Source organism: Hippoglossus stenolepis, chromosome 8 (assembly GCF_022539355.2).
Source record: "Hippoglossus stenolepis isolate QCI-W04-F060 chromosome 8, HSTE1.2, whole genome shotgun sequence".
Classification (NCBI taxonomy): Eukaryota; Metazoa; Chordata; class Actinopteri; order Pleuronectiformes; family Pleuronectidae; genus Hippoglossus; species Hippoglossus stenolepis.
In genome coordinates, this window is record NC_061490.1 from 26,403,485 (window position 1) to 26,423,484 (window position 20,000).

The 20,000-nt window shown below is 44.9% G+C and overlaps 1 protein-coding gene across 2 annotated transcripts in view; it reads left to right on the forward strand.

Annotated features, from left to right (window-relative positions):
• LOC118114294 (atrial natriuretic peptide receptor 1) overlaps nucleotides 1-20,000 on the forward strand; it is a 29,115-nt gene that overhangs the window by 988 nt on the left and 8,127 nt on the right. For both annotated transcript variants that reach the window (XM_035164663.2, XM_047341044.1), the window contains exons 2-6: nucleotides 306-1,122; nucleotides 8,358-8,539; nucleotides 9,345-9,458; nucleotides 10,964-11,099; nucleotides 19,326-19,417. In XM_035164663.2, the coding sequence (XP_035020554.1) occupies nucleotides 363-1,122; nucleotides 8,358-8,539; nucleotides 9,345-9,458; nucleotides 10,964-11,099; nucleotides 19,326-19,417 (1,284 nt within the window). In that variant the 5' untranslated portion in view covers nucleotides 306-362. The remainder of the gene's footprint in view (nucleotides 1-305; nucleotides 1,123-8,357; nucleotides 8,540-9,344; nucleotides 9,459-10,963; nucleotides 11,100-19,325; nucleotides 19,418-20,000) is intronic.

Here is a 20,000-nt window from a genome sequence, read left to right on the forward strand (position 1 = left end):
AGACTTGGAGGTCGGACCGAACCTGATGGAAACACACATGACACTCGGTGTGATCCGCTCCCTGTGACCTGTGTGAGGCGGCAGGAAACTCGTTCTCCAGCGTCGGGGAGTTTTTCTCCCACGACTCCTTAAATAACAAAGGCCCCTCAGGACTGATGAGGACCAAATTGATACTGTGAATTCAACCATGACGAGCTGAAGCAGGTCTCAGCGCCCGGGGACTTTATTAGATCAGTAATAAGATGAAGTTTCAGCTGAATTTGCAGGACTTGTTTTGTTAACGTCGCCCTTGTGTCTGTTCACAGTTCACAGAGATAAATTATTCAGCTGTGGTGGAGGTGGAATACCTGCTGGGACGGAGGATGACCTGCTGGAAGGAGGGTGCCACCCTCCTGCTGGTTCTGCTGGTCCTGCTGGACCTGAAACCGGTCACCGGGCGATCGTCTCGTCACCGCAGCTTGAGACGTCAAACTCGAGGGCACCATGAACGCCGGGCGCACCAAAACATCACGTTGGCCATCATTTTACCACAGAGCAACACAGGATACCCGTGGGCTTGGCCTCGCATTGGTCCGGCCCTGGAGCGGGCTATTAAAACCGTTAACGCCGACCCCTCCCTGCTCCCCGACCACCACCTCACCTACACCTTCAAGAACAGCGAAGACAAAAATGGCATCTGCTCCGAGTCCATCGCCCCGCTCATGGCTGTAGACCTGAAATTTGCCCATGACCCGTGGGCTTTCATTGGACCTGGCTGTTCCTACACCGCCTCCCCTGTTGGTTTCTTCACCAACCACTGGGGTGTTCCCATGGTAACAGCGGGCGCTCCGGCCGTGGCCTTTTACGATGGAGTTTACCCGTCCATCACCAACACAGGCCCCACCCACAAAAAGCTGGGGAAGTTTGCCCTGCGGATCTGCGAGCACTTTGGTTGGCGGCAGCACGTGATGCTGATGTTCAGCGACACCAAGGTGGATGATCGGCCGTGTTACTTCGCTGTGGAGGGTTTGTACTCGGAGCTGAAGAGCGTGAACATCACCCTCGTGGACAGCGTGTTCGACGAGAAAAAACAAACAATCAGCTACGCCCATATCCTCTCCGACATCCAGAACGACAGCCGAGGTGAGTCGACCACAGTCGCCCAGTTAAACATAAAGTTCAGTTCCACTGGTGGAACCGGTCACTCCCTTGGTGGAGGAATGAGTCTCAAACTTGGTTTCTACTTCCACTCAAGTTTCAATTTACATTTTTCTTTGCTTCTCATTTGTTCCTCAATTCTATTGTGTTTTATTAAATTAGTCTGGTCTAGTTCGGTCCATGTGAAAGGTTCCTCAGACCAGAAGAGGTGTTCTGGGTCAGGATCGAACTGAACCAGGGTTCTGTTCGTCTGCAGAGTGAAAATACTTGTTTGGATACTGTGGAGTACTGTGGAGTACTGTGGAGTACTGTGGAGTATATTTCTGAGTGTGTGTTTTGGTAAAACTCTGGATCTGGTGAATTGAACTGAGGTTTAATAAGTCGACTGTTGGGCCTCGGTGGACGTGTGAGCTCTCTGAGAACCTCCAGGTTCATGTTGTGTTGTTGTCCTTTATCTCGGCCTCCTGATCAGAAAGTTAACTGAGCTCAATTGTTTTATAAAGTTCTTCTTATTGGGTTTGTTGCTGCAGGTTTTCTATGAGTTGAGTTCTTCAGTTTCTTTCTGCAGCGGGTGGAGGAAACGGTGACGAGTGGTCAAAGTGCAACAGGAGGTTTTACCTGCAGCTTGTGATTCTTATCACAGATGAACATGGAGGTGTGAAGCAGCTGGAGAGAGCTGAGATCAAATGAATCGACAGGGTTCAGTTGACTTCAGCACTCAGCTCTGGAACAGACTATCACCTGGACTTGATGAACTGAATGGATTTTGATGGTCAAAGGTCAAATGTCATGGTCGTTGTGACCTCACAGAAGCGCTTCTACTTTTTGCGTCTTACACGTGATACCTCAAAACTGCTTCGAGGGAATTTCTTTAAATTTAACACAAATATTATCCATTTTTTTAATATTGGTGGACGAAGGTCAAAGGTCAATCAGACTTTGCATTTTTGTGAACACAATTTTCTGAGAAAAGTCTTTAGGGACACAAACATTCACTGAGACGACGCTGTCCATGTCCCTTCTGTCCATGTCCCTTCTGCTAACATGGAGGAGGTTTATGACCTGTACTGCAGCCAGACACCAGGGGGCGATCAATGTGATTTCCCTTCACTTTAGTGTGCATCATGTTCATGTACTTGCTGTTGATGCTGATATAACAATAACTTTATCTCATCAGGTCCTGATGTAAGCTTTTTATCACACACACACACACACCTACACACACCTACACACACACACACACCTACACACACCTACACACACACACACACACACACACACAGACACTGTTTTCTTGTTTTTTCAGACCACAGCCCTTCACATGTTACACAAACTGTCCTTCGCCGCTGTTTCCGTCTGTTGCTGCCGTGTGATTTGTGTCTCGCTCGTTCTGGGAGCGAGTCGGGCGGCGGCGCTCGTTAACCCGGACATTAGCTCCTGATCTTTGCCGCAGGGCGTCATCGCAGCAGCAGCAGAAATCCGAGCCCAATCGATGCGTCCACAGGCCAGACGACAGCTTGGCGCTGTAAACGGATCTGCCCCGAGGACACGGTGGAAACGTGTGCAGCCGTGAATGATGCAGCAGATTTACACTGAGTGTGTGTCCATTTTTATTGAGAGACAAAAGCACACGTCATGGATGGTCTGAGATAATTCATCATCCGGATCAACAACATGTTTAAAAGTTGTTGATCCTGAAACTTTTTAACATTTGAATCCACTTGTAGGAATGAATTATTATAAGGAAAACTTCATTAGCCATTAAAAATAGTGTTTCACTTTGGATTTTACTCCTGAACTAGAAATGCTCTAATGCAGCAGCTGTTTCCTGTTAAATTCTTTATTTACAATAAAAGATCCTGGAGTTTTTCCTTCGAGGACGATTTGACTTTGATTCAAACTGAATCTGCTCAGTTCTCTGCTCTCCTGGACGAGGCTTCGTGAAGAAACCGAGTCGTGTCTGTGCTGATGTTTTGGTATCAGAGTCATAAATTCACCTCAGTCTGGTTGTTCCTGTGTGCGGAGGCGTGTCAGTGTGGAAACCAGTGCAGAGCAAAAACAAACTTCTCTCTCCGGTTCCCACAGAGAAATAAAACCTCCCGACAGGACATTTATTAACAGAGGTCAGGAAGCTGCCACCTTATATGGAAACTACAGTGCACCTATCAGATGTGTAGGTATTTCCTGCCAAACACACTCGGGCTAATTTTACTTTGTGTCTCATCAATCAAATATTGTGGTCAAGTGACGACTTTCAGGATTTCAGCAGCAGAACAAGTTTCAGAAAGAAAAATAATAATGATAATAGTGTTCAAGGAAAGTCAAAGAAATTCTGAGCAGTAGGGATCATGGAGCGGAGCCGTCGTATCAAGGGCCTCTCGACCAATCAGGAGTCAGTCTCAGCTGTCAATCATGACGTCTCAGCCTGTTTTTATATCATCAATAACTAATTCAAACCAAACATAGAAAACCTTTATCTCCTCAGGGCCGTGTCCTGACTGTAGATCAGTGTGAGGACGCTCACATCCTGAAAGTTGTCAGTTTGTCAAATCCTGTGAAACTGCATTCAAGTTTTCATTAAAACAATAAAAGGCTTCAAACCTTCCGATTGGTTCAAATTATTCTGAAAATAACAAATAATATTTACAAAATTCAGAGAGTGTTAGTTGTGCAGTAGAAAAGTCGACTGGCTCCCTGCTGGAGCTAAATGTGGGCGCTCCGTCGTCCCGGCCCTGAAGCGTCTCTTGGCCTCAGAGTGTCAATGGAATTGTTGAAACCTAATTGGAGCTCAAACATCACGCTCTGCGTTCTCCTGCGGCTACTGGCTCCCTCCACCGGAGCGGGTGATATCATCCGCGTCATCTCCCGTCCGTCGCCGTGGCGGCGAAGCAGGCGCCCGATCATCCTGAACAAATCTACCCACATGGCCGTGCCTCACCGCTCTTTTCCTCTTCCTCGCCACCGTTCCCGTCCATCTGGCTGTAGTTAAAGATTAATACACTGGAATCTCAGAGGAAAAGCGTCGCCCCTGTGGGATCTGTTGGTTTGTGTGGATTCGGTTTGTTGGACGAGTGGATCCAGCTCCTCAGCGCGTCTGGTTCAAACACAGTTTTCACTCTGACTCCTCGAACCTTTAGATCCTCAGAGATTCTCGCTGACCAGGTTGAAAACTAAAGGGAAGGTGGCGTTTTGCACTCGGGGCCTGAAGCTCGATAACGACCTGCCTGAGGAAATGATTCTGTCCGAGTCAGTGTCGTCGTCTGAAGCCGAACACACACTGAAGTTTGAACCTGTTTTTAATCTGATTTCTGACTCTTTTCTGGAGTCGGAACAAATTTGAGCTTCGTTGTTTGTCCTTCATTAGAAATGTGTCTGAAAGTCATTTTACCAGTAAGATTCAAATACCATTCGTGTGTGTGTTTCTTATGGTAGATATTTACAATTCAGTTGAATTATTACTGTGTTTAAGTCCAGTTTAATTCTGACTTATAATTCATCACCATTCTGACCAGTTCAAACTCAATGTAAAGGATCTGGAGGTGAATTCAAGATTAAACTTAAATTAAATCTCGTCAGAATGAACTGAAGTCATGGAGACGTGTGTGATATGATCTCACCCTGCAGGGGGCCCCTCTGGGACTCTGAGCGTCCCCCCCCCCAGCTTCGACCCATTAGCCCCCTCTGAAGAGGACGCTCAGCCGCAGGCAAGAGACAGAATGAACTGCTCTCAGTTCTGACCGACCTGCAAGAGGAACCGTCCAAACCTCATCTGCTTCTCTTTATCTGCAGCTCGTCCCCGGGGCCCTCACAGGGGCCCAGCTCGCACGGATTTATTGTAGGATTATTACAAACCCAAAGAAAGTGTCGGTGGTGACACGCTGCTCTCAGACAGGATTCAGTGCAGAGTTCAGGCTGCTGCGTTTACGGTTCATAACTTGACCAAATAAAGGAAAAGAATGTGATGAATCTGCATAACGACACCTGCAGCGTCGGCCATGTTGAATCTCCAGTGGCTCCGCTCGAGTTAAACAACCCTGCTCATGTCTTTATTTGGCTCGTGGAGCAGAGTGGGCCCAACACAGGTTTGACGTTAAAGTGAAAAACTTGATAAGAAGCAGTGACGGAACCACGATGATGATTGTTGTGTTTTCTCTCTTTAATGTGTTTGCTCTCCACCTCCTGAGGGAAACGTCTTCAGCTGCTAAACGCTCCACCATGTCCACCAGCTGTTCTCTGAACCAGTCTCCTCCTGGCTTCTACTTCTCCTGTGGTGTGAAGCGTGCACATCGCTGAGGTTCACACTCATTCGGTCGAGCTGCTGTTGGCGATTTAAAAACAACCCGGCAGGGTATTGATCTGCCTGCTGTCATAAACCTGCCTGTAATAAGAAACGCAGAGAAACAGGCCAGAGGTCGTCTGTGGAAGCAGCTCACTGGGACTCAGGACGTTTCTGCAGACTTCATGTTCGGGAGCCAAACTCTGGAGAAACTGTGGAGGATCCCTGGACTTCACTGCATCTCTGAAAGCAGCTCTGGTGGTGGGAGTAACCATGAAAGGAGTTCAAGCCTCCTTGTGACGTCTCCTCCACATTCACTTGATCCACATCTTTATTTGGATCCTCACCAAATTGCACAAACTCAAAAATATCAGCCCCCGAAACTTTTCATCAAGGTTCCTGAATTATTCTTGCTGAAAAAATCTCACAATGTTCAAGAAAGAGAAAATGAAATCCTGGATCCGGAGACGTGATCGGATCCGAGCAGCTGCAGAGAGCGACTGGTTCATCTGATATTAATGATCAGACTCACGTCACATGATCAGTGTTCAGGCTCCAGGTGCTGCTGCTGGTTCGTCCTGTTCAGACCGGAGACGACTCACTGGAAGCGGAAGTGGGTCGTCTCTCATCTGGAGTCAGGAAGTGTGCAGGGGTCAGAGGTCGGGGGCTGGGCTGTGTGTTCCAGGTTCCTCCTGTAGAACATCTTCTCTGCTCTTCCTGGTGTTGACTGTTTGAACTCTGACCTGTGAAACACAGTCGACCTGACGCATCAATAACAAAGAGAAGCAAGAGAAACCGTCTGCAGCGACAGAAAGTTGTATCTTCTGCTCTCAGATCATTATCAGTCAAGTCGTTAATTCTTCGTCTCTGTCCGCCTCAAACCGCTGTTCAATGTATTTACAGCTTCGAATGAATGAATGAACTAATGAATGAGGTTTTATAGCCTCTCTGTGAATTTGCTTTGCACCGACAACTTTAAATAATATTTTTGATGCACTTTCTTTTTTTTAGCGTGTGTATCGTTAGTTGTTTGGTTGAGATGAAGCGTGATACATTTAAAAACGTTGGCATCGAACGTTTTGCTCTTGTTGCTCGCTGCCGCCATCATCTCTTTGTCAGTGATGCACAATGAATCCTGGGACATGTTGGACAGACGGATCCAAACGGAGGACGTGTCCCTGAAGGAGGAAACTAAATTATTCATTTCCCTGAAGAGGACCTTTAACCTCATGAACTAAAGTGCGTGTGCGTGCGTGCGTGTATAAAACATGAATTGAGTAAGAGGGTTCTGAGTATTTTTAGTTCAGGATCTTCTTCTCTGTGGCAGCAGAGAGTTTTTAGCTGAGTTTTTTTAGCTCGTATCAATCGAAGAAGCTTTCAGCCCCGTGTGGCTGCTGTGGTTTCACGTTCACTTCCTGCTCAGAGGTTATTAAAGTGTGGAACAATAGAGGCTGTGGGACGGGGTCGGCCGGAGGAATGTCCTCACGCCTCCGGAGACTTCCTGAGGCTCCGACACCGAGATCAGGTCCGAGAGGAAGCAGAGAAACTGTGGACGCCACAACACTTTTTCTAAATATTACAGAAGGCATCAGAAATGTAAAGAAAACATCAGGTTGTAAAAAGTTCAGAATCAGAGGTTGAAAATTAATCCTGATCTCGCCAAAGACTAATTTATTACTAATTAATTTTTTTTGTTTGCTTTTCAACGACACTTTTCTCATTTTATTGCCTTTTAAAACCTACATTTGTACAATTATTTTTGGATTGTTCTGGATATTGAAATGACAAAATCACATCTTTTTGAAAACTGCGTTTAAAAAAAAATATTTAATCTGAATTCCAATAATTATTGATAAATTCACTCGTGTATTTTTAAGACTCAAGTCTCTTCATCACAAGAACAAAGTATCAACTCTTGTTTTACAAAGGTGAATTTGAAAAATGTAAAAATCGTATCAGATACAGAGTGGGTGTGACCTCCTGGCGTCTTTCTGCTGATCAATAACTCCATCAATAACATATTGATTTTGTCGGCCACTGCAGAGTCTCGATGATTTCTCCTCATCCTCCGTCGTCTTTGACGAGGAGCTGGAGGAGGTGGAGGAGGAGGAGCTGGAGGAGGTGGAGGAGCTGGAGGAGCTGGAGGAGCTGGAGGAGGTGGAGGAGGTGGAGGAGCTGGAGGAGCTGGAGGAGGTGGAGGAGGTGGAGGAGCTGGAGGAGGTGAGGAGGTCGGAGCTCATCTCACCAGCGTCTGAGTCACTCTGGACCGAGCTCGTCTCCGACTGGCGTTCTCTCTTCTCGTCGCTCTGTTGATCAGCAACAAACTGAGAACTCAAAAACATTAGCTCCTGATTGGATGTTGAGATTTGGATCTGAGCTCGATTGTAAAGTAGAAACAACATTTTGACGTCCTGCTGATCTGAGTCAGTATCGACACCTGTTGGTTCGGCAGCTGCTGATCTGAAGCCTCAGTTTCACATTCTGCGCCATCTTGGTTGTTTAAAGCTTCAGTAACCATATTTGGAGGAGTGGGGGGTGGAGCCTGACTGATAGCTGGAAGACACGCCCACCTACACCTGCCACCTGCCTCAATTGGACAGTAGTAGCTGTCAATCACTCTGTGGTATCCCCCCCCCCAACACATCCGGTGCTTTATGGTCTGTTTGACTCTAAATGATCATAATTCACTAAATGAACATCAGCTGTTTGAAGAAGACGTGAAACTAGAGACTGAGACAGAAACTCCTGAATGTTTACTGACGTTATAAAGTGAGAAGTCACTTTCTAGAGACTTCTATAGAAACTACCAGAGGAGTCGCCCCCTGCTGGTCAAAGTGCTTCAGGCACTTCTGCATTAGCTTCGGTTTTCAGAATATTTCAGAGTATCCCCCCCTTCAGCTTTGTTAACAGCTGGAGCCCTGACACAGCGTCTCTCCTCTCACAGTGATGTTCGTCTGCTGCTCGCCCGATGTCTTCAGGAAGCTGATGGTCCAGTTCCGTCGTGCAGACCTCCCCCACGAGCAGTACGTCTTCTTCTACATCGACGTGTTCGGAGACAGTTTGAAGCACAGACAACCGTGGGCCCGCGGAGACGAAGACGACGCCATCGCCAAGGAGGCTTTTCAGGTACAGCGCTTACTTTCAGTGACTGTATATAAAGATGATCAGTGACTGTATATAAAGATGATCAGTGACTGTATATAAAGATGATCAGTGACTGTATATAAAGATGATCAGCGACTGTATATAAAGATGATCAGTGACTGTATATAAAGATGATCAGTGACTGTATATAAAGATGATCAGTGACTGTATATAAAGATGATCAGTGACTGTATATAAAGATGATCAGTGACTGTATATAAAGATGATCAGCGACTGTATATAAAGATGATCAGCGACTGTATATAAAGATGATCAGTGACTGTATATAAAGATGATCAGTGACTGTATATAAAGATGATCAGCGACTGTATATAACAGTTCATGAATCAAAATATTTAAGCCCCTCCCCCTCCAAGAGATCTCCATATGAAATCTGTAGCTTTAAAAGAGACGTAATCTGTCTTCATGTGTATAAGTTTAATTAGTGTTATGACTAAATGTCTCATGCTGTATTGTTCAGACTGTCCATCGCTGCAGCTCCTCTCTTCAGCCTCTGTCTCAAACACCTGGTTTGAGCTCCTGTCTCTTTAAGGACTTTACGCTCACACAGGTTCAGTTTGTCACCTTCCAACTTTTATGACTTTGGTACAGTGGAGCTTCAGGGTTTTCTTCTGTTCATAAATACTCATATATGTTTGTATATGTGTAAAAAAGATATATATATAATGTGTGTGTGTGTGTGTGTGTGTGCGTGTGTAAATAAAAACATTTACAAATGTTGTAATTGTTGTATGTTACTATAAATTCATCCTCTTCCTGGTTTCAGAGTGTGAAGATCCTGACGTATCGAGAGCCTCAGAATCCAGAGTACAGAGAGTTCGTCCACAACCTGAAGACCGACGCCATCCAGATGTTTAACTACACCATCGAGGACACGCTGGTGAGTCCATTTAAAATACACGTGGAGTCATAAAATACTTTCTTCTGTTTTCTCCTGAAGGGAATATATCATTGTCACAGTTCAGATGAATCTGGATCCTTCTCCATGTGGACAAACGTCCCCGTCCTCGCTGCTGGTGGACGGAGACGATTTGAAGAAAAACAGAGGAAACCGGGTTGTTAGACTTAAATCAACTGATGATGTCGACGTGTGTCAACAACGTGCAGATAAAAAAAAGGACATTATTATGCAAATGTGTGATTATCAGAGTCAAACGCTTCGATCTGAAGAAGCTCATTTAGTCCTGATGTTATCCCGTCACTTCATCTGTTGCCATGGTGACATATCACACACAGAGCCAGCCGATGTACAGATGGACGGATGTCTTTACACTTTACAAATACAAAATTACTTAAAATACATATTAAATCATTATTAACAACATATTAAATTATTATCAAATCAATCAATCCCAGTTTGTCTCACAGATGTTAACAAGGATCAACTTCCTCTGATCTTCACTCAACAAGAGTCAAATAGAAACTTAGTGATCAGTGAATAAAGCTCAGTCCCATGTGAGGATCCTCTCCCAGGACACAAGTCCAACAGACGCTGATGGAACTGAACACATCAACACAACAACACATCAACACAACAACAGGATTCACTACCTGAGAAGAACCAGTTTGTAACTTCATGTTTCAAGTGTTTCTACACAATGTGTGATGGAGATGAAGGAGCAGAGGAACTGAGGACTTCCTGATGGTAGAAGATGTGAGGAGACAAGTTGTGTATCCAGAAGTCGTGTTGTGATGATAGTCCATCATCACGATCTCTGGTCCAGATCCGATCCGTGTTCTGTCCACATCACATCATCAACTCATTCAATCAAACAGTTACTTTACTTTTAATGATGCATGAACTGAATAGTTCAATGTTTTCAGAATCAGAGTTCACCAATCGTGTGTGTGTGTGTGTGTGTGTGTGTGTGTGTGTGTGTGTGTGTGTGTGTGTGTGTGTGTGTGTGTGTGTGTGTGTGTGTGTGTGTGTGTGTGTGTGTGTGTGTGTGTGTGTGTGTGTGTGTGTGTGTAGGTTGTCTGGCAGCTCTGTGAATTCAGTTAATCAGCAGCAGATGGATGTTAATGTAGTTAAACCAGTGACACACACACACACACACTCTGACCCTGAAGGGGCAGTAATGACGTGAGGTGTAGTAATGGAGGTATTGTCACTAATAGATGTGAGTAGACATCTTGTAGATCTCAGCACTGTGTTTGTAGTAATGATCCATGAAGCTTGGTTCAGATCACAGACCTCCTCCCTGAGCTGCTGTGACAGGAAGTGGTTCCCACACTCCAGATGTTTTTCACCTGTGGACGAACATCCTCATGTCAAACTCTTCACAGGGAACGAGAGAGAAAACCAACCAAAGTGATCGTGAGAGCAAAGAAGGAGAAACTAGAGAAACCGATCGAACGCAGTCTCCTCTTTGCTCCTGTTTGTAGATGAACATCATCGCTGGAGGTTTCTACGACGGCCTGATGCTCTACACTCGCGCTCTGAACGAGAGCTTGTCTGCGTCCGGCGGTCGTCCTCCGGGGACAGTCGTCACCAAGAGGATGTGGAATCGAACGTACCACGGTCAGTTCACTGTCATTGTGATTCATCATCACAGAGGTGGGGGGGGGTCACGATCACCTCTCCTGTTCTCCATGTAAATCTCTAGAGATGCTAAGATGGTGCATAGACGTGTTTTCAGCAGAGCGACGACGACGTGTCTCAATTTCTACGTCACATGAAAATAGGATGATCGACAGCGACGGGTCAGTCAGGCTGCAGGCATTCTGTTCTCAGCCAGTAGGTGGCGCACCAGAACATGATCAAAGGATATTTCTGGAAGTTAATTTAAAAAATATACCTGGAAAAAAAAAAAAGAATACGAATACGCTAAATGGACAAAAGTATGGTGAAGGACTCTGACCTGGACAATGTCCTGCTGCTTCTCCAGGACATTCTTTTATATCGTGGTTCTAGATAAATGAGGTTATATGTTTCTTTGATAACCATGTTCGACTGTGTCAGTAATTACACGACTGGCTGATGGGAGGCTGCTGTGACACCTGACCCAGGATCCTGTTGACCAATCACTGGAAGGAGAATCGCTGGTTGTTGGACCTGTTGTTTGAAGATGATCCTCTCGGCTTCATTAGACTGTTTCTTAAAAAGCTTCGATCAGTCGTCACTTGGACTCAAAGCTGAACTGATTCGATTTCAGGGGTCAAAGGTCACAGTGACTTAATAAGAGTCTGGACTAAATGTGTGTGAGTGAAACTGCTCTGGTTGAAGAGGCCAACATCTACAGGATGGTGATTAGAGCCTGAACATCTGGATCTACGTACAGAGCCTTGAGATCCTGTATATTATGATGGAACTATACAGATAGAATAGAATTGATTCACTGTGAAAGTGATGCAGGCAAACAAATGTGAGCAGCTGATTCCAGCTGATGTGTTCAGTGATAATTCAAAAGTTTTCTTCTTGAAATCCACATTTCGCTCTGCAGAGCTTATCATGGAGCTCATATCGGCAGCAGCCTCGGCTGATGCCAGTTTTCTTTGCAACGCTTCAAGAATGTACAGTGAGTTCTGATATCAGCTGGGCAAATCAAAACCCGTTAGAACCACAGACGCTGATTAACCCCGAGTGACTCACAGGTGGAGTCAGTGATTCTGAAAACACATGCCCCTCCCCTCGCTGCTCCTTCACAGGCTCCTCCCTCACATTCATGCAGGCACGTTGTAAAAAGTTGGAATCATCCACCGCAGACATTCACCTTATCAGCAGATAAAATAATAAATTGTGTATTTACACAAGTTTTCATTAGTTTTCATGAGTTTTCCTCAGTTTTCTTTAGTTTTATTCAGTTTTCCTCAGTCTGAAGTTTCTTGGCTGATTCCTCAGGAGAAAAAGATCTTTTCCATGCTGCAGATGTTTTTTTCAGAAGTTGGTGATTAATAATCTTTCATCATTGCGGAATCGCTTTTATCTTTACTGACCTGCACCAGAAACCCTCGTCTGCTGTCGGAGGAATCGCTGAAGACGCAGAGAACAAAGCGGAGCTGGATCAAAGCGTCATCCGTCATCGCTGCGATTCAGGAAACACAAACCAAATGATGTCAGCTCCTCCACCTTAGAAACCATTCTTTCACTCTTTAAAAAACGCTAACCCTTTTACTACAAAATAACATACCTCAGTTATTTCTGCCTGCTCTTTCACAATAAAAGCACGAGATAGAATGAGTTGTTTGGTCCGTCTGCTGCTGCGACGTCCTCACCTCAGATTCTCACAGAGTGAAGTTCCTCTGCTCGACTAACTTATCAAAGTATAAAAGTAAAACATTCAGGACGTTCTGTCGGAGCGAGATGTGGTGAAGGAAAATATCATTTATTGTACAAGATGAGAACAGACTCATCGTGTTTATGTTTTAAAGTCAAACTGATCTTTGGACAGTTGTGCTGGATTGAAGTTGGATCTGGTTTCATCTTTCAGGCAGAACAGCTGATTCTGCTGAAACTTCTCATCACATCTGCCAAGAACTCAGAAAATCTCCCGCCACTGCCAGAATCTGATTAATTATTTTACTTACACACACACAGGTCGATGTTAAATGTCAATGTCACTGTAAACTCACAAAATGTTTATGTGTAAGTCAAGCATTTACACATTTATATTGAAGGTCAGCTTGACTGTGACATCATCGTGTTCTACAGTATAACGAGCTGGTAACTGGTGTTACTCTTATTTCAAACCGTGGCTCACAGCGTCATGTCTGAATATCAATGAGCTGAGGGTAAATTGTTTTTGGAGGAAACTTTGCTGTCGGGCAGCAAAACGATTCAATATCAACACTTTACCTCCAGAACGATTATAAAGAACAAAACCTGCTGATATGAATAAGTGAGACTGGAAAAGATCATCGGTTCGGTTTGTTCTTTCCTTTTGGGGGAGAAGCAGATGTTTCCTCTCTGCTTCTCCTCTGGATCCTGGAGAGGAAACGCAGAGGGAAAGCGAATGCCAGCGCTCGACCTCCTCGGACGGCTCGGCTCGCTGGTTTCTCTGGTTTCTCTGGTTTCTCTGGTTTCGCTGGTTTCTCTGGAAGCTCATTTCCGTTTTCAGCAGGAGGAGATGTCACAGGAATCGTTTCCACTTTGTGTATTAATAAGGTGCAGGTGGGAGACACGTGGCTCCGTCTGAGAACAGGAAGCTGAACAATCACAGCGACATAATCCCACGAGAGCGAGGTGTTCACTTTCCTCTGGCCTGGGGTCAGTGTGTGGGTTCCATTCTCAGCCAATCAGAGCTGAGCACATGACGGAGATGACAAAGTAATGAATTTAGTTTATCAACATGTAGTTTAGGGTTTCATTTTCAGAATGTGTTGAGATTAGACGAGAAAGAGTTTGAGCACTTACAGGTACATATATAAATATAGGTTATATATAAAACTGTGACAAAAAGATAAGACGCGTGGAAAATCAATAAGAAAACATCGGCCATAAAACCATTATTGTTTAACCTCTGTGACCCCGATGGTGTTGATCAATTAACCAGGACTGAAATATTCCTGAAAGAAATTAATAAATATGAATCAACCACCTGCAGAAGGTTTATGGTCTGTACTTAAAGTGACCGATTAATATTTTTATTATCATCTTAACTGAACCGAGAAGAAAGAAAGAAACTTTGATCCTTGGGGCAATAAAACCACATCAATAATTGTTGCAATATAACTTTATCAAAACAAGTATATCAATAAAGTGTTGTGCAAGCACAGTGAGAAAGTTCAAGGGTCAGAATATACTGGTTAATGACGCGTACACAAGATGGCTGCTGTGCGTATCCTGCGTCCGCTCTGTGGACTGAACACGTCCTCAGAATGAGAACAGTGAGTTCTGAAGACGAGCTGTTGACCAGGAGTCCACGTGTTTAATGTGTCGTCACCATCTCTGTTAATGCTTTCTGCACAAATCCAGAAGTGGCAGAAAGAGTCAAAGATAGTAGAAGGTTCTGTGATGTGCCCTCTACTGGAATCTTGCAGTAACACGTATAGTATCTAAGCAAGTACGTGAACAATAATGTTCACAACGCAGACGGTTTCCGACGTGTTTAGCGTCGTCAAACAGTAAATATCAGATTTAAATGTTTGTTTGTGATTCTCTGCTCGTGAAGACGAGTTTAAAACCACAACCTTCACTCAGGAGCAAGAAATGTCCCATTTCTTCTGACCGTCGTGGATATGACCGGATTGATCTTGATTAAATGTCGTGTTTGAGCTGATGAAAACCATTTATCTGGTTGAATCTTCAGGTTGTTTTCGGTTGGTGCTCCGGTGACGGTTCTGGTTGGAGAGCAGTTGTTTTTGTGGGAATGAACGAGCGTCAGAGTTGAGTTCAGCCTCGGATTCATTTGACGAATGACACGAAACTCCACCGACTTCCTCTGCTGTCATTTCTCCAAAACACACAAACCACACAGCAGATGGAGCAGAGAGGCTCCGTGTGCTCGCTCCCTCGTCGGTCATCCTCCGTCAGGTCGGACTCGTTTGTCCGAGACCTCAGCCAATGACCCGGTCCGTCCAAGCTGCAGCGCTGCTGCTTGGACGGACCGGCCTCGGAGTCTTTCTGTCTCCTCCATGTTTGTTTCTGGAGGTTTCTCTCCAGGTTGAGCTGTTTGCTCTGCGCTGGAGTCGAGACGGGGATTTATTTTGAAGGGCTGCTGGCTCAGAGGTCATCAGGGTTGTACTCTGGGGTCAGATGTCTTCACGCAGGTTATTTGTTTGGCTCTTTCTGTCCTTTCTGTCTCCCCCCCCCACCTCTTTGTTTTTCCTTGCATCCATCCTCCATTAACGTCTCTGCTGTCATCGCCTTCTGTGACCTCGTCGAGAGCTGGAGGAAAACAATGCTTGTGTTTTTCAGATGTTCCCTCCCTGTTGTCCGCCAACAAAGATTTTATTCATGGTCCCCAGAGGACAGGATGATGATGCTTTATTGTACGACTCCATACGTTCAGAACAACTCCTCAGTAAACAACAACAAACATGTCGACAGTGGAGGAGGTTGTGATAACGATCCTCGTAGAAAGAGACAAAAGCATCTCCACTTCCTCCTGATATCCAGAAACTAAACTAAAATACCTTGGATACGAATGCCACCATTTTGCACATTTGGAGGCGGAGTCTAGCAGCGATCGGGAGATGGAGCTGCTGGAGCAACGTCCCGCCCCTCGACCAATCACAAGTCCGACTCAAACTGTAGCTGTAATAGAGAAGCGCTGAATGACTGTGTGCATGAATGTGACTCGTAGTGTAAACTAAATACTGACACTAGTAAAAAGTCTCCTCGTCTGTTCAGTTGATGAATGGTTGTTGTAAAAAGTTCACATGTCATAATGTGAACAGTAATAAACCCTGTGCACAGTTTATCAGGCTGTAAACTCTGAACTCAAACTGAACTGTGTCAGGGTCGTTAAATCATCCGCTCACAGTCGGACTGTGGTTGAGAATCGAACGATGGATTTCTCAGGCTGATGATTTTCCACTTTCTGTCGGAGCCTGAATCATGTGACACAGGATTCATGAATGTGTTTCTCTCTCCTGTCATTTCATCTCCTGCTCTTCCATCTTGTCTTTGTCTCACTTCTGTCACTCAATCACACCAACGTTCTCACCACCCGGACTTTAACCTTTTCTTACAGTCTCCTCTGATCCGTCTCTTCTGGTTATTGAACGAGATCTGATCCTCCACCCTCCTCCTCTCGTTGTCAGAAGCCCCTGTGAGGTGGCGAAGGAGACCCCTAAAATAGCCTGGAGATCTAATCTTGTGAAACCAGAGCTTCGTCGCACCTTCCAGCTGCGGCTCTCGTCCTGGTTGGTCCTCCGCCCTGTGCTCCTCCGTCAGTACACTGTCTGTTAGCATCAGTCAGCCAGAGCTGAGGCTACACGCAGCGCCCTCTGGTGGCAGCTGACCTGTAAACACAGGGTTTTCCCTGTAGCTGATCTGTATATCAGATACAGACCATAACTGAAGACCTGCTTACGTCCAATATTACATTAAACATGAGATTTCAGGTCTCAGGAAACATGAAATTCTAACACTGACTCCATATGAACACCGGCCCTACAGGCTCTGGACCAATCGTGAGTCAGTCTCAGCTGTCACTCATGACGTCTCAGCTTGATTTTAAATCTGACTGCCTCTCTTCATTGATCTGATCTTCTCCCCATAATGTGACTGTGACAGATTCATGTCCCCACAACAGGACCTGGAACACACACTGCAGCTCTTACATGAGGTTCTGTGTCCGTGCCTCCTGCTGCTGCTCTGTGTTGATGTGTGATTAAAGAGCACAGACGTTATAATGAGGTTTGTCAGTTTCCTCTAACCTGTGATTTATAACCCACGGCCAGGAGGAGCCTGGTGACACTGGTTACCAGGCAACGGGTTCCAGCCGTCAGGAGGAGAAAGACCACCTGTAGCCGTTGTGTTTGTTAGAGACTTCAGTTCTGTTTGCTCAGTGAATAATGTGGAGTCGCTGTTTGCTCTTTAAGAATAAATGAATTAATCACACTCAATAGATAAATGAAGGCTGAAACGGTTCACCACTAGGGGCGCTGTGGAGCAGTTTGGTGAGTCAGTTTGTACTGAAGTTAAGTGGAAAATACGACTGTTCAGGTTTAATAATTAAACTGTTTATCAGACGTAGATATGGAGTCAGTGTTTGTGAAGCAGCAGGTTGTCGGGTCCGACTCGTTCACAACAACAGGAACACGTTAGGACTTATGCCCTGACGGGTTCCTCACATGTTCCTCACATGTTCCTCACATGTTCCTCACATGTTCCTCACATGTTCTGGAGGTCCTGTATGTGAGAACACACAACTCTGAGTCCGTGTCTCTGGACATTTTCTGGAACTTTTCCTGCAGCCTCCTAGTAAAATGTCTGGAAGCTTCCCAGTGAGCGAGTGGACGTGTTGATGAGGTTTCAGTAAGTTCAGGTCCGAAAGCTTCTGGACAGAATCCATGTTTTAATGAACCTTAATGACAGAAAGATATTTGAGTCTGGATCAAAGTGGTCGACTCTCACTTCTCTCCCTGGACGTTTGCTGCTAAACAACGGCTAAAATGATGAAAACAATCTGACGTTGAATATTTATAGAGAACTGATATTAATGAAGGTTGGTGGGGGTACGAGCTCTGCTGAGTGATGTTCATTAATATCTGTTCATGTAAGCACTTTGAAACACTGCGTTTTAGGAAGGTGCAATAAATGAAGCTAGGTTTAGTTTGCGTTAAGAAGTGAAGCGTTGGGGCTCGGTGTGAAACCAGTGTGTGAATGTGTCGTACACAGGAGCAGCAGCTTTCAGAGTCCGGCCTCTCACGACGTCACGCTCGCTCCTTTGCTTCTAAAGACAAGGATCATAATTCACCGTCGCCGTCACAGGACGGATGCTGTCGTTTGTCCCCTCAGGACTTTGTCTGCACGTTCAGATCTGAGCAGCGCAGAAGCTGCTGAAACAACAGATCTGTGGTGACACGGCGTCTGTCCATTAGTTAATGGAGCGGAAACGTCAGCCAGAGGAAGCTGTAATCTGATCTGCCTCTCGCTGCTGCTGCTCGTGGGTTTTCAGCCTCTCTCCCACTGCCCATGTCCGATTCGTCACGGATATTATCTCAGATGAAATCGTATTACTCTGCCCCCCCCGTCTCTCTCTCTCCTACTCATTCATTCCTTCTCCTTCACACACACTCATTCTCTCTCTTTGTATATATATAATACTGTGGCCTCTTACCCTCTTTTAAATATTAATACGCATAAATGAGGATCTTTTCCTGAGTGGCACAGCGTCACAGGTTCAGACGGAGACGGTGAAATGAATCTTCCACAGACACGCGGCTGAAATCTTCATTTCATTAGATAAAATGAATTTTGATTTCAAATAAGTGGAAATAAAATGACCTCTTGCAGTTGTATCCCTCTACCAACCAGTAAAGTGTCAGACATACATGAACTCATATGAGGTCACTGTGACCTTTGACCTCTGAAATCGAATCGGTTCATCTTTGAGTGACAACTGGTCAAAATATGAAGAAATTCCCTAAAGACAAACTTGAGATTCATATTTGACTTTTACACAGATTCAGATTTCTGTGTTCACACCTTTATTTTTTCATCATTTTTCAAATATCATATTTTAAAGAATGACACACACACACACACACACACACACACACACACACACAGCAACATAGACAAACACACTCATTCCTGGAAAGCTCTGCCTCTCTTACCAGGAACAAATAAAACAAACACACACACTGTGTGTGTGTGTGTGTGTGTGTGTGTGTGAGATAAGCTCTCAGCACTCCCTCTGCCATAAAGACATAACACACACACACTTAGGTGGGAGGTTATAAAACTCATTCGATGGTTTGACAGTAATTTAAATTATTCTCACAGTCGAGTGAAAGATTTTCATTTTTCATGTTTTTAGTTATTTGTATTTTTACTTTTTGTCATTGTGTATTTTATTGTTTATGTAAAAATGATTTTAAAAACAATAGTTCTGTTTTTTATTCGGATCAGTTTTCTTCACGTCGTCATGTACGACCTCTCTGCTGGTCCCTAACTGCTCTGTTGCCATGGTGATCAGTCGTCTGGCTCTATACGTCCTCACATTCACGCAAACTGCTAATTGGCTGTAATTAACCTCTGATGGCTATTTCCGTTTTCCCTCCGTGAAGCGGGGGCAGTTCTTATGTGTGACATGTCAGCGACTGAGTAAAAACATGCTCGACTTTGTGCTCGTAGGTGTAACAGGACTGGTCCACCTGGACGAGAACGGAGACAGAGAGACGGACTTCGCTCTGTGGGACATCGACACCAACACCAGCACGTTCCAGGTACACACACACACACACACACACACACATACACACACACACACACACACACACACACAAACCCTACAATCGAGTTTTTATGTCCTCTCACTGGTGACACCCAGTGGTCGGAGGCATGTTTTCGGTTTCTCCGTTCCATTCTTGTTAACACTACAAAACACATTTATACAAACAATCAGTGTGACTGATTTTATTCCAGAGGTCAAAGGTCAAAGGTAATTTTTTTTCAAAACTCAAATCAGGACATATTCTGTTCATATTCATGTTGATAATATTATTTAGTTTTATTACTGGAAAATGTTTTAATGCTCCAAAACACATCACTTCACTCCGACTGTTGCTGCAGCTCCTCTTTTCAGCCTCTGTCTCAAACACCTGGCTCCTGTCTCTTTAAGACCCCCCTCCCTCCTGATAAAGCCCAGTCTGCTCTGATTGGCCAGCTCTCTCACTCTGTTGTGATTGGTTGTTGTGACGTCGGCCTCTGCTCTCTCTTCACCTCGGACTCGTTCAATCTCATAACGTCTCCGTGTTGAGCGATTCATAAACGGTGTCAACGAGCTTATAGGTTTGTTTTCTTGTGTTT